General features: G+C 40.8%; 1 protein-coding gene across 1 annotated transcript in view; it reads right to left on the reverse strand.

Moving 5' to 3' along the window:
- Window positions 1-204: 204 nt before the first annotated feature.
- TNFAIP8L3 (TNF alpha induced protein 8 like 3) overlaps window positions 205-14,854 on the reverse strand; it is a 57,828-nt gene continuing 43,178 nt past the window's right edge. Inside the window, exon 2 of the mRNA XM_073303875.1 lies at window positions 205-2,741. Coding sequence (XP_073159976.1) covers window positions 2,179-2,679 — 501 coding nt within the window. The 5' untranslated portion in view covers window positions 2,680-2,741 and the 3' untranslated portion in view covers window positions 205-2,178. The remainder of the gene's footprint in view (window positions 2,742-14,854) is intronic.

Consider the following 14,854-nt stretch of genomic DNA (forward strand, 5'->3'; position numbering starts at 1 on the left):
TGTAGGGCGCTGTGAGTTAAACCAGCCCTCGGAGAGTGCAGTAGGGAAAGCGCTGCAATGTGTCCACACTGTCAGATTCAAGCACACTGGCGTAGCCACAAAGAGAGTGCGTTTTTGGGGGCTGAGAGCGTGTCAGCATGCTGTCTTGTAAGTTCAGACAGCAGCAGACCCCTCTCCCCCTGCCGCCCCCCCCGCCCCCCCCCAGCAAGCAACATTCCACACTAATGGTTGCTTTGTCCTGGAGCAGATAAGCAGCCGGCTGTCAGAAACAGAGCTTTGAAAGGGCATATCCGCATTCCTGCAGCCGGTTCCAAAACAATGACAAGAGTGGCCACTTGACCTAAGGAGATTATGGGACGTTTCCAGAGGCCGATCAGAGTGCAGTAATGCAACACCTCGTTCACACTGATGCTGGGGCATTTCAGCCGAGGCGCAGCAAGTGTTATGCTTCTCGTGGAGGTGGATTACCAGGAGCGCTCCAGCTGCAGAGTCCAGGTGCTCTAATGCCTTGCCAGTGTGGATGGGTCGTGAGTTAGGGCGCCAGAGGCTGCTTTAATGCGCTCTAACTTGCAAGTGTAGCCGAGCCCTTAGTTTCCTAATAGCAATGCTAAACTCTTGTATAGTGTGGGGGTTTTTATCCAATAATTTCAGAGCAATTTATAAAGGGGAAATTTTACGGGTTGCGACACAGAGAAGTTAAGTGACATGTCAAAGATTACAGACATCAGTGGCAGAGCTTGAGTTGGTAGTTTTAAGCACTAGACAGTGCTGGTTTCTTTTGTGATGCTCTGGACTAGGGATTATAAAATCTGGATTTTCGCCAGGACAGTTGTGCTGTTGCAACCACTGTAACTTTTCTGCAAGTTCTTTAGTTCATCCTTGTTCTGTAATAGGTGTTGGTGTGTTTGTTCGGGTGGCTTTTTTTAATGTGTATCAGCATAAGATGCAATAGGTTCTTGGTGTTGCTCATAACTTTCCCATGTTAACAAGCCCTAGTTATAGAGCTGTGTATGTTCTCTACTTAAATGGCACTGTGAAAATACCAGCTTGGGCCCCCCTGTTTGCCACACTTCACTATTTGACTATAAACACAATTAATTAAGAATGGACATACACTAAGCCAAGGCTGAAAAGTTGTTCCATACATTGAATATTGTCTTTTGAGAGCTTTTGCTATTTGCAGGTGGAAATGGTGTTTCAGTGAAGAAGGAAGGGACAGATGATGGCTTCATTGATCCAATAATATCACTATTCCGGTCAGGTGTTCAGCTCTTTATATCATGGTGTTCTTCAGCAGGAAATCTATGCTCTGGAAGTGAAAACAGTAATTGCAGAGGAAGTAGCATGGCCCTCTAATCTAAGCCTATTTGATGTCACGGTGTGGGACCCATGTTATTATTGAAGCCAATGTTGTACTTCATTATTTAGTTTCTTCATTATGTTTGACTTTAGAGTCACTAAGCTATTTTTCAGAATCAAAATAAAAGTTTCTCACTTACAGTCTCAGATGCAAAGCAAAAATCTCCAGTGGGAACATGCTTCTTAAAGAAGCTTCTCTACTCGTCTCACTTCTCCCCCTTTTATAAAGTTCTGCTCTCCAGTATGGTCTTAACCACCTGCAAAATTGGAGGTGTGCTCTCATATCGGTTCCTGACACCATTGAAAGGAGAGAACTTGTGCCCATAAGAACTGCATTTTCCATCTAAGCCTTGGAGATCTTTTTTAGGAATAATAAAAACATATACAAGAACAGTTTGGGGGTCAATTCCATGCAACACCCTTTCTGCCTTTTCCCTTCTATCTTTGACGCTGCCACATGTCTTGCGTTTAGGTTCATTTTCACACAATAAGACCCCAACACAGATACTGAGGTTAGGATGTGCTGTGATCTTGTTCTGACTAATAAGCATCAGCAGCCCCATTGACTCCCCTCCTTTGAAAAGGCTGAAATCCCTGTGAACTGCGAATTACAATTTGTAGCTTTCTGGTTTTGTTTTGTTTTTTGTTTTTTTTTGTTCATCATAAGCCAAGTGAGCACATGCTGGTTTCTGATGAAGTCCATGTAATAGGAGGATGGTAGGAAGGAAGCTCACAAGCTTTGCCACAACTCACCAAGTATGGCCAGTTTGCTGCAGCTCTAGGAAGGAGTTTTTTTTTTGTTTTGTAAAAGGCAAAGTTTCAAAGGACTTTTTCATCAAGTAGTTTGTTGATTCCATCACAGATCTTTTTGAGGTATGGTCGGCAATCCCCATCAAGGCTATAGAGGGCAGTGAGGAATTCCACATCCGCAAAGTGATTGAAGACATGGTTGATACGCCCGTGGGACCTGGGTGTCAGATGTCGCTCTACCAGTTCATGCACCAGGTCTTTACATTCATTCAGAAGTTCCGAGAGAACGTTTCTATCAAAGGTGTATTCTACCTCGTAAAAACTGACAATTGTCATGGCTGTCTGATTCAGCTTCTTTCTGAATTTGTCTACGATTTCCAGCTCTTCTTGGTTGAATTGATTGTTTCGGTAGAGGATCCCAATTTTTATTGCCACTTTGATCAAGTCCTTCATAATTTTGTGAGCTTCCTTCTTGTTCCTAGTATGTTCTCTAGTGACTTTATATAACTCATCAAATATTTCGCTGCTTGTGTCGTCGATGAGCATGTTAGCCATAGTTTTGGTAGCCATTTTACTGAGGAGCTTTTTCTGTGCTTGCAGCGCAAGGTTCTTTGAACTGAAACAATCGGGACCTATTGCAGAGGAGAAAAAAAAAAAAGCAAAAGTTAATTGCACTTCGGAAATACTTTGCATATAGTGGCAAATTAACAGCATGTAATACAGCCTGTTGTTTGTCAGCCACACTTATAAGATGCCTATGGTTGACACGTTCAGTGAATACTTCAGGGATAGGTGCATTAGAAATGCAAGCATAGGTCATGTCTTCAATATTGTTTTTCCATCAGTCCTCAAAGCCTCAGCAGCTCAAGTGTCAATATCCCAGTTTTTGATTCCTAAAATCGGGGGCGGGGAGGGAAGGGAGCAGTTGTAGATGGTAGGAATTGAATATTCAAGATATACATTGACTTTATTACTTTGTCCTTTGCAAACACTAAAACTCCATGCATATTCTTGGTTTTAAAATAGACAAAGCTTTAAAATTAAAGCTTGCTCACCTGAAAGCTTTTGTTGAGACAATGTGCACAGAAATGTAAATTACCTGTCAAAGACACTCTAAGATTAAATGTGGTTGAGAAATACAAGGTCCATGAAGAATTATACATCTGGTCACTGGGTGTCACTATTGCTCCATGCTTGAAATGATTAGGCAGCATCTTTAGAAGAGCTGACTGCACATATCCATAAACATAAATTTATGTCTTTAATCTATAATAATGGTGCCTTTTTGGCTTTCGTTGCCAATGTGCCTAATATGAGAAACTGACTTTTACAGAGTAATTTGTATTTGAGCTTTTGTAGGAATTTCTCCTGCAGAACAAAAATATCTGAGCAGTTTTTTACATAACCATCATCATCAAACCTGGGTATCTTGGATTTTACAGTAGCTTGTAGAGGCCTCAAGGAGATTGGGGTCCCATTCTGCTAGGCACTGCGCCAACACATAGAAACTGTCCCCATCCCCAAGAGTGTAAAATCTAAATGAATAAGATAGACCAAAAGTGAGGGGAGTGAAGCTACAGTGAACTGTTAGCCTGAAGCAGGAATAGGGGAGATAACACAGAAAACTGGACAGCTAATGTTTCTCTCTCTAGCAGCACCCCTGGAGTCCATAGGATTCTGAGACTCCAGTAGAATAGTACCTGTGGAACAGCTCCATGGCCACGGAAGAGGGATTCCTTCCACACAAGCTGGATCCTCACTTATCTGAACTTTGGATGTCCCTAAGGACAGGATTTGACTCTAAATTAACAGACAAACTTTTCACAAGCGGAATGCTACTGTCACTGGTGCAGAAACAAAGCTCTAATGTGACTCTTGGTCACTTTGTGGAGTGGAAAGGATAAATTAGCTCCCCCTAAGGAAGATGAGATATCAAGCAGAACATGGTAATACATTTTTTTAAAAGGGAAACAGTGGTGAAACGAGGCTTCTTTTTCATCTCTCTCACAAGTCAGTAGCTCAGCAGTCAAGGTATTATTGCAACATTCACCATGGTGTGCGGTACATTGGAAAGTGCTGTTTTGAGAGGTTGGGACTAAGTACTGTGTTTTTGGTAGCACCTAGCGAGCATGTGCTAAATGCTGAACAAACTCAAAAGAAGGCCTAGTCCTCGCCCTGGAGAATCTACAGAGAAACAACTCTCATTTGCTGAGACTAGTCTTGAATCTATGTACGTTTGCAGCAATACCTACAAAGTGAATACCCAGACCTCTTCCCCTTCTGCCCCACCTTGGGCTCATTCACTTTCCTGCTCTAGCAAATGTAAGGGCAGGTAGCGCCCCATAAACCCCAATGCACAAGCTGTAGTGTTTCCAACATATATGGTTGGTAGGGAACTTTATTGGAGCGCTATCTGCCTTGAGTCAATAACAGTATCTAGCAGCTGTAACTGGATAGATTCTCAGAGGCTGCTGCCCTTTAGGGAGACTAGGCTGACCTCTGAAGACCTATTCCAGTACTGGAGAAAGGCCCAAAGGAGAGGAATAACCATAGAATTTCTCCAATAATGCGGCTGAAGGCCGCTCTACATTACATTATCTGTCAGTAGTTCCCGGGGTAACCCGAGCCATAGAAGCTGGTAAAGGAGCTTCTACAAGTGGTGCCAATAAAGGAGGGCTGGCTGGCGGGGGTTGCACTTGCTCAAAGTCCCATAGTTCTGTGGAGCTGGGGGACTGTGGCCTGACCACTTTTGAGCAGTGGCCCCGGACTAAATCAGTGTGGTGGCTGCTGCTGGAACAGTCTGGAGCATTGCTCTGGCAGTGTGGTCACAACATCACTGGCACGTGACCTGGCCACCCCTCCGTATGGCTGGAAAGACAGCTCAGCCACATTTCAGTGAGTGGGATTGTGACCTGGTGCACGGCCTTGCAACGCTGCTCAAATTTCGCCTGGCCACCCGCCTGTCCATATAGAAGGTCAGCTGGGTCAAACAGTGTTGCGATCTGGTGCACAGGGAGTGCAGGAGAGTTCTTTCAGAACTCGATTCCTGGCAGCACCCACTCATGTGCTGTGTGGGTCAGAGAGGGGGGGAGACTCCCTAGCTGAAAGAGACCTGGGGTTCCTGTAGGAGGAGACAAGCGGGAATTGGAATTTGCTCCTCCCCACCTCTAAGAAATATCTGAATTGGCACAGCTGGCTGCTACATCAGCACTACAGTGCTGGAGGATCCCTTTTGCATTGGAATGATCCTCCTGAGACTGGCTATCCCAGTTTTTGGGTGCTCACATGGATTGAGTGATGTAAAGCTGCTGAATGCCACTGAAGATTGGCACTTTCATGTCTCAGATATTTTGAGTCTCATTATTTTGGATTCTTACTAAAATAGATTGAGAACATGCTTCTGAGATTACAGTGAATTAGAACAAGTTATTTTCCAGAAGAACTGTTTCACTACCCCATATATCTGATACCAAAACATATGAAATACTTTTCTGACTATTCCAAAATTGGCCGTTCAGTTACTTTTGCTCTTTTTTACTAGTTTAAAAAATAGAAGATGTTGAAGCTTTGATGTTCAAGCATTATATTTCTTTGCTGGTTGCCTACTACAGCTGTGTAATTAACCAGGGCTTGGTGTGTGTGTGTGCAGGGTGTGTGTTTCAAAATGCAAATTGAGTGACATTTTGAATTAAATGTGACATGAATTAGTGCAAACAGCTCTTAATCTGATAACTACTGAATTAAGGGTGGTATTTTAAAAAGGATTATTCCACACAGCTATTGCTAAAATTCCTAGTCTTAAACAGTCTCTTTTTACCAATCAGGGAAACATTTTAGAAAGGAATAATAGGAAACAATGGTTAGCACTGGTAAAACGTACATTTCAGCTATTCAGATTACTTCATCCATGATGACGTATTCTGATAGCCTTTCTCCTCTGTATCTAAACATACAAGCCCATTATCTTAGATCTGGCCTTCATTGAGTCTCGATCCAATTCCTCTTAAAGGTAATGGGAGTTGGACTGGGTGGGCCCTCGTTTGCAAAGAATCAGTTTTGCAATGTTGGTGCACCCTGTTTTGTGCACACAAGCCTCTGTGTGTGTGTAAATTACGGTTTTAGGGAGTCTGCTTCATGATGAGTATATATATATATACACAAGCTGCACATACCGTCTGTAACTGCAGTCAGTTGCACACATTAAAACAAGCGTTCAATATTAGAGGCTAGATGAAGGCTGGCTGAAAAATTAGTTTGATATTGCATACTAATGACAAAACGGAAGTAATAAAATTCAGATTTTTATATTTCAGAGTAAATATTGTATTTTAATCATTTTTCTTAAAAGAAAATATTTTTCTTTGAAGTCTCTCTCTTATCAGGGCAGTTTTTTTCTTATACTGACTTGATAACTTTGGGAGTTTATAAAATAAGATACAAGCTAGTAGGCTTTAAACATAACATTTTATGTCACCACTATGGCAATTTGATAAGATTTAATCTCGGAGTACAGTATTGGGTCATGAAAGTACAGTACCGGCTTGCAGCAATTCCAGGGAGATTCTGTTTTGTCTGAACAATGTACATTTTATTGAATATGAGTTCTTTTCACAGGGGGTCACAGTTTCCTCGCAGATGGGCCTCCGCTTTGTTGGGCTACTTTAATCCTTGCTTTTGTCTCCTTTGGGCAAGAGCCAATTGTAACACATTCTGTCTAGGGCCATCCACAGCTATCACAAGGCTGTGACGTTTCCTGCAGGCTTGACAATGCTGGCTAAGAAGGACACAGCACCTGTCTGCTCTGTGAACTCCATTGGCTCTGTGTTTACCTCCCAACAACTTTCAAAGGCCTGCTCCTAGTCTATGAAGCTGTGAACAGAATGTGACTTGGTTACTTCAGAAATGGCCTTGTCCTCCATGACCTTCCAAAGCCATGTGCCTGGATGCTAGGGACATAGTTGCCATATAAAAATTAGGGCTGTCAAGCGATTAAAAAAAGTAATCTCAATTTAAAAAAATCCCATTGTTAAACAATAATAGAATACAATTTAAATATTTTTGATGTTTTCTACATTTTCAAATATATTTATTTCAATTACAACACAATACGTGTACAATGCTCACTTTGTACTTTTGATTACAAGAATTTGCACTGTAAAAAACAAAAGATATCACATTTTTCAATTCACCTGTTACAAGTACTGTAGTGCAATTTCTTTATTATGAAAGTTGAACTTACAAATGTAGAATTATGCACAAAAATACTGCATTAAAAATAAATGTAAAATTTTTGAGCCTGGAAGTCCACTCAGTCCTACTTCTTATTCAGCCAATCGCTAAGACAAATGTGTTTTGTTTACATTAGCAGGAGATAATGCTGCCCACTTCTTGTTTATAGTGTCAACTGAAAGTGAGAACAGGCGTTCGCATTGCACTGTTGTAGCCGGCGTCGCAAGATATTTACGTGCTATATGCGCTAAAGGTTCATATGTCCCTTCATGCTTCATCCACCATTCCAGAGGACATGAGTCCATGCTGATGATGGATTCTGCTCAATAATAATCCAATGCATGTTCATAGTCATCATTTGAGTCAGATCCCACGTGCAGATGGTTGATTTTCTTTTCTGGTGGTTCGAGTTCTGTAGTTTCTGCATTGGAGTGTTGCTCTTTTAAGACTTCTGAAAGCGTATTCCACACCTCGTCCCTCTCAGATTTTGGAAGGCAATTTAGATTCTTAAACCTTGGGTTGGTTAGAAACCTCATACTGGTTCCTTCTTTGCGTTTTGTGAAGTCTACAGTGAAAGCGTTCTTAAAATGAACATGTGTTGGGTCATCATCCAACATGAAATATATGGCTGAATGCAGGTAAAACAGAGCAAGGGACATACAACTCTCCCTCAAGGAGTTCAGTCATGAATTTAACACATTTTTTTTTAATGAGTGTCGTCAGCATGGCAGCATGTACTCTGGAATGGTGGCCGAAGCATGAAGGAGCATACAAATGTTTATCATATCTGGCACATAAATACCTTGCAATGCCAGCTACAAAAGTGCCATACAAATGCCTGTTCTCGCTTTCTTGTGACAATGTAGATAAGAAGAGGGCAGCATTATCTCCTGTAAATGTAAACAAACTTGTTTGTCTTAGCGATTGGCTGAACAAGAAGTAGGACTGAGTGGACTTGTAGGCTCTGAAGTTTTACACTGTTTTGTTTTTGAATGCAGTTATGTGTTTAAAAAAAACCCCTACATTTGTAAGTTGCACTTTCACAATAAAGATTCACACAAGTACTGTAGTGCAGGTGAATCGAAAAATACTATTTCTTTTATCATTTTTACAGTGCAAATATTTGTAGTCAAAATAATATACACTTTGATTTCAATTACAACACTGAATACAATGTATATGAAAATGTAGAAAAACATCCAAAATATTAAATTTTTTAATTGGTATTCTATTGTTTAACAGTGCAATTAAAACTCTGATTAATCACGATTAATTCTTTTGAGTTAATCGCATGAGTTAACTGCGATTAATCGACAGCCCTAATTAAAATATAGATAAGGTACACTCCATAGGGCCAGCGCTGCTAGAGCGAACCAGATTTAGTCTAATTGAGTGCAAGGGCCACAATATTTGCAGTGGTGGGATCCCAGCTGTAGAACTTCTTGTCTGAAGAAATCAAGCCTGAGCCTTTTTGTTCAGATCAGTGTGTAAAGTCTAATGTGGGTTTTTTTAGTCTTTTTAAAATATCAGGAATGATGCTAGAAGTAACATAGGCAGGGAGCAAACCCCAGACCACTAGATGTAAAAACCTGAGCTGCTATGGGTAGAGCTAAAGGACCAAGTAGGAGGCAGTAGCAGACTCATAAACCGCGTTGAATAGCCACTATAGGGGGATAAAGAGCCAACTTCAGATTTTTTTAAATATTTGAACATATAAATGTTTGAGAGAGGGCTATTAGTTTTGGGTTCCTGCTTCCAAGTATTAATCAGAGCTCAGGTACCAAGCCAATGATTGCCTTTCAAAGATCACAGACAGCTAGCCACACTGATTAGATTTCAGACATTAATGAGGTCTGGGGAACAAAGTTTTACTCTAGAAGTCCTATCTTGCTGCCTTAAGTTGTGCTTTCTTCAAAAATATAACTCCTTTGCTTGCCACATAGATTGTTTCTATCTCCTACTCTCCCTTGAGTAACAGAACAGAGTACAAACAATTCTGTAAATGCTGTTAACCTTTTAAGACCCTTAATAACTGAACCTACAGAAAACCGCTTGTAGCTGGGTAATGATTAGATTGCAGTAGGAATTTTGACATTTCAGCATCTATTGAAATGAGACTACTTCTGACTTCAAATCTGCACTGCAGATCCCTAAAGCTTCAGATGACTTGTATCGGAAATATTTTGTCAGCAACCTCCATAGTAAGCTGTTGGTCTCTAGTAATCTGCCATCCTCCAGAAAGTGTCGCTTTCCAGATTTGCATTTCTGCAGCTGTGATAAATTAATCAAAAATACAAAGACCTGGTTTAAGCAAAGAGGGCAAAATTTAAGGCAGAACTTGTTTTATACTGATAGCAGAAGCCAGTTTATTAAGTATAAATAACTGACTTTCACTGGAACAGTAAATGTTCTTTGGCATCCTCATATGCGCAGCCAGTAGAAAGCTGTCTAGCTTATATTTCTTATAGAAATCAGCTATCCAAAGGCAAAATGTCCCCCCTCTGGGACATAGAGTGGAACTGGCCCTGAAAGATTTTTGATCTACCAACCAATTAATAAATTGTATTTACCTATCCACATTTTTCCATCTGTGACAGATACAGCCAGCTAAATTTTCTGCTGGTGTAAATGGGCAAAACTCAACTGAAGTCAGAGTTGTGTGCATTTACATTAGCAGAGCAGCTTGCCCAGTATATGGGTAACTTCCTTCACTTCTTGTCTCAACACCCATTGAGGAAGGCAAATAATGGCATATGTAAAAATATAACAATGAGACATTCAGTTGTTTGGCTATATGTATTTTGTGATCATAACAGCTAGGAGAGGATAACTGGTTGCCAATTGCTGGCCATACAGATGTTGGACAAGGCATTTACCAACATCCATTTTGGCCATTTATCATTCTTTGTAGACACAAACGGCACTGTATATCTACAGAAGATATTGACAGGAAGTCTGCTCTGCATTCGTCATCCAGAATGAGGTCCTTGGTAGAATACAGATAATGAGTAAAAAACTAGTCACATTTAGAAGTAGGAAATAGTCTGAAAAGGGAGGAGTGTAGCTACATCACCCAGGAACTGAAGCTGAAGTCGCTTCCTTAAGAGCTGCAACCAAAGTTTAGAGCTGAAAAATCCTCAGGTTAGGGTAGCACCAGTAAAGCTTCCTGCTCTTTCTCGGAGTGAGTGTCCACCTATTGGCACTTGGTGATGAAAAGGGCATGTAAGCGCATGCATATCTACTATGGCGAATCAAATCCAAAAGCACATCCTCGAAATGCTGAAAAAGTTTGGTAAATGTAGAGACAAGACTGGCTATAAAGAGTCTTTATATTTGTTTTAAGAGATTTTGAAACTAAAATAAAGACCATCTGTAATATTCTCAAAATATTTTGATTCCAGATGGCTGAATAGAGTACAAAATGTTTAGGACTAAGTGCTCAGCTATATTATTTGCATGTAAATATGCATTTACTCATTATATACACATTGCATGGATTACCAGAAACCGTGCACACTCCCAGAAACATAATTCACAAAGCAGATTCTGCATGACTATTAATGGAAACAGACTCAGACCCAGTCCACATGAAATATAAAGCCATGTTACCAGCAATTGTGTTCAAGCGCAGTTTGTTGCTGGTACAACAACTGACAGGTCTGGATGGGTTTTTTTTCTTCCCTGAGAAACTGCTAAAGAATGATAATGAAGGGTAGGGATAAGGCTAATACGATGCACAGACAAAAATCCCATTCCGTGCTCGACAGGGAATCTGTGCTAGCCGGTCCCCTGTTTACTGTAGCGTGGACCTGGCCAGGAGTCACTCATGTCTGGGTTTGCTGTAACTGCGTTGGCATCCTCCTGTTATGTGAGGATGGATAGAAAAGAATTTTCTTGCTTTGCCTTACAATTGATCCAATATGCCTGGTCAAAGCCTTTTTGCATGTCTGACACTGAGAACTGTGAAATAGGCAATTTAGGTAACTTAATCAACAATCATGGGGCCTACACTGCTTTCTTCCCTCCAGCTCCGTGGTTCTCAACCGGGGGCCTGGGGCCACCTGGGGGACCAGAGCAGGTTTCAGGGGGCCTGCCAAGCAGGACCGGTGTCGGACTCACTGGGACCCATGGCGGAAAGCTGAAGCCCTGCTGTGTGGGGCTGAAGCTCCGGGCTCTGAGCCCTACCACCTGTGGCTGAAGCTAAAGCCTGAGCATCTTAGCTTTGTGGTGTGGGGCCCCAGGCAGTTGCGCTGCTTGCTACCCCCTAATGCCGGCCCTGGCTTTTATATTCAGGAAAAGAAGTTGAGGTGGAGCTTTTATAGCCTGCTGGGGCAGGGCCTCTGAAAGAAAAAGGTTGAGAGCCCCTGATCTAGCTGATCACAATGGGAGTTGTGGCTGTTAGCGCCCATCTAGGCGGTCAATCTCACCATGTTAGGAGACCCTTTTACAACAAAGATGTCTCCCAGGGTGGACACCACACATTGTGTTTCCAAACAATTCTAGACCTGTAATAGCCCAAGGCTGAAGCAGGGGTTCCGACCATGGTTAAAATGTAGTGTGATCTTATGCACATGCTGCAAGACCAATCCATGTTTTAAATGTCATGAGACTATCTGGTTGTACCCAGGTCCCACAACCTGGTGCTAGTTACAAAGGGGAAGCTTGCACTGCCATGGTCTCTGTTTGTTTGTGCCTACAGTGTAATAAGCACAGGTCTTCAGCTCTCAGTTGACCTCAAGCTAAAGGTAAAAAGGGCACATGAGAGTGTAGAGGTAATTACCAAGGACAGATTTTTAAAGGTAGTTTGGTGCCTAACTCCCATTGATTTTAATGGGAGTTATTTGCAAATACCCTTGAGGAGCTGGACCATAGTGTCTCATTAAAAACCATTTACTACCTAAATTGTTTGTTTAAAAAGATATTCATGAATATGTAAAGGCTTCAATTTAAAATAAAACATATTTTAATATATAAGGAACAGACTGGAGTTAACAATAGTGCAGCTAATGAAAAAGTGGGCATTCCATCAAATTTCCAGCAGTAACTTATGCCTGCTAGAAGTGGATTTGATTATAATAAATGTTAGGTACATTTGTTAATTTGAATGTAATGGAAAAGAAATAAGTTACACTTTATATTAAGGGCACATTAAACCTTTAACTAAAATTATCAACATGTCCAAATATACAAAGTAAATATCTTTAAATCAAACTCTAAAGCTCTCAAGCATAATTTTTCTTACACTGCCTATCTGTAAATGTCTATTATTGGTGGAAATATTTTTATTGGTTTCTGTGTGTATGAAGAACTTGACATTTACTGACATTTACCAATAAAAATCTAATCCTTCCAAGCCTATTTATAACTGTTGCTCATCCCTGTCTGTAACGTCTATTCATCATGTTTTAACCATTTGTAAACTGTTGTACTAAATGTACTCATATTAAGTGTGAGCAAGAAATTGTACTGAACTGCTTGGTAGAATTATGACTGTACAATAAGAAATAGCTAGCATGGATTTAGAAAGGAGAGGCTGTGTAAATAACTTCCATGGCTTTATTTCTAGGAGTTATAGACAAGGTAGTATGTGGTAGTACACTATTAATTTATTTCCATTATCAGGCTCCAGTAAAGTTGTGCGTGACCTTTATCTTAGTTAAGATTAAGGTTGTAGAAATGAGCAGTAGGACACACAATCTGGTAGAAAAAGGAGCAGTTAAATATTCAAAATGTGATTGTAGGACAACACTACAACCAGCCTGTTTGCTCTTAGGGTGCATGTTACTGTGGTGTAACTGCAGGATCTGCACAGCAGAAATATTCCATGTGTCTGACAACTTCAAACCAACAAGTCCTATGGACCAGATGGAATTTATCAGTAATTTTTAAAGAAGGCCAGTTAAACATGTGCAAGTCTATAGGGCCCCATGCTCAAACTTCTAAAGCTTTTAAATTGCTATTATGAATATGTTCCCATGTGTAAAAAGAGAGTTTGATTTCATAACAACCTGGGAAAGAGGACTAAAAAAACACAACCATGGTACATAACTAACCAGAGGAGAGCTTAGCAGTGTCCAAATACAGGGACACTAGCACCATTAATCTTATGTACCCACTGATTTGGGCTTTTGGAAAATAGCAGCACTACCAGAAGTGGGGAAGTAGCAAAATTAAAAATTGGCTGCTTTCCCTTCAGTCCTTTCTAATACCCACAATCACTATAAAAAAGCACTTCCTGGCCAGTAGTGAATGGGGTTAGCTAGCACAATAGATTAGTGGAATAATTTATGTCTCAAGATAGGAGTTGAAATTCAGACTTGATCTGCAAATGGAAATGAACTGGGTTGTGTCTTCCTATATTTTGTGTATGTTACAAAACCAGCTCACCATCTGGCATCATCTCTTCAAGAGAGGCCCAGGCATGGACTAACTAAGGGTGCTGGGAGAAGAGGGTCAGGAATGAGGTAGTCTGATAAAGCCATGCGAGAGAATTTGCACAGCATCTTGCTTTAGACAGCTCTTCTCCCTCATGAGCCCATAATCAATACTTGAATAAATACGGGGAACAGAGAGTGGGAGACTAGATCTGTCCATTCTGAGTGTGTATGCGGCATAGCTGTGTTGGTCCGAGGATATTAAATAGACAAGGTTGGGGAGGTAATATCTTTTATGAGTCCAGCTTCTGTTGGTGAGGGAGAAAAATTTTCAGGCTGACAGACCCGAAGAAGAACGCTGTTGCTTGGAAAGCTTGGCTCTTCCACCAACAGAAGTTGGTCCAATAAAAGATGATATCTCACCCCACCTTGTCATGCGGCGTGTGTACATTTCAGCAGTTAAAATATTCAAGAGATCTAGATGCTATTTCATTTGAATGGGAATTGGATGTCCAAATCCTTTAGATGGCTTTGAAAATGTCAGCCCTATAATTAACTTTAAAATGATTGGTCCAAATTCATTTCTAATAGAGCTCCCTTGGTGTGAATGGAGTTCTACCAAAGATGAAAGTGACCCACAGTGTGAGCTTCATAAGAATCTATTTAATTGTATCCACTTAAAAACTGACACAATTTGGCAATTATGTACCACTATTATTTGACATTGCAGGCAAGAGTCTTATGTGCAGGACTTGAGCTAGGAAATAACTCTGACAAAAGAAGGTTTAACTGAGAGGTTTGTCATCATACACTATTAGCCCAGCTTCATTGTACCAGAAATGGAAGTATTAAACATCAAATGCTTCATAAGTGATACCGCTGTGGTGTTTTGGACATAACATAAATGTGGCCCGAGCAAGCAAAAGCAATGAAGTTATTTGTGAAAGTTGCAAAATCTTGTAAGGTAAGAACCTCCACGCATTTAAAAACTAAAACCAGTGGTTTTATGGTACGGAGGAGAGCCTAGCAGCATCCAAATACGGGGACACTAACACCATTAATCGTATGTACTCACTGATTTGGGCATTTGGAAAATAGCCGCACTACCATAAGCGGGGAAATAGCAAAATTAAAAATTGGCT

Source organism: Lepidochelys kempii, chromosome 10, assembly GCF_965140265.1.
Source record: "Lepidochelys kempii isolate rLepKem1 chromosome 10, rLepKem1.hap2, whole genome shotgun sequence".
Lineage (NCBI taxonomy): Eukaryota > Metazoa > Chordata > Testudines > Cheloniidae > Lepidochelys > Lepidochelys kempii.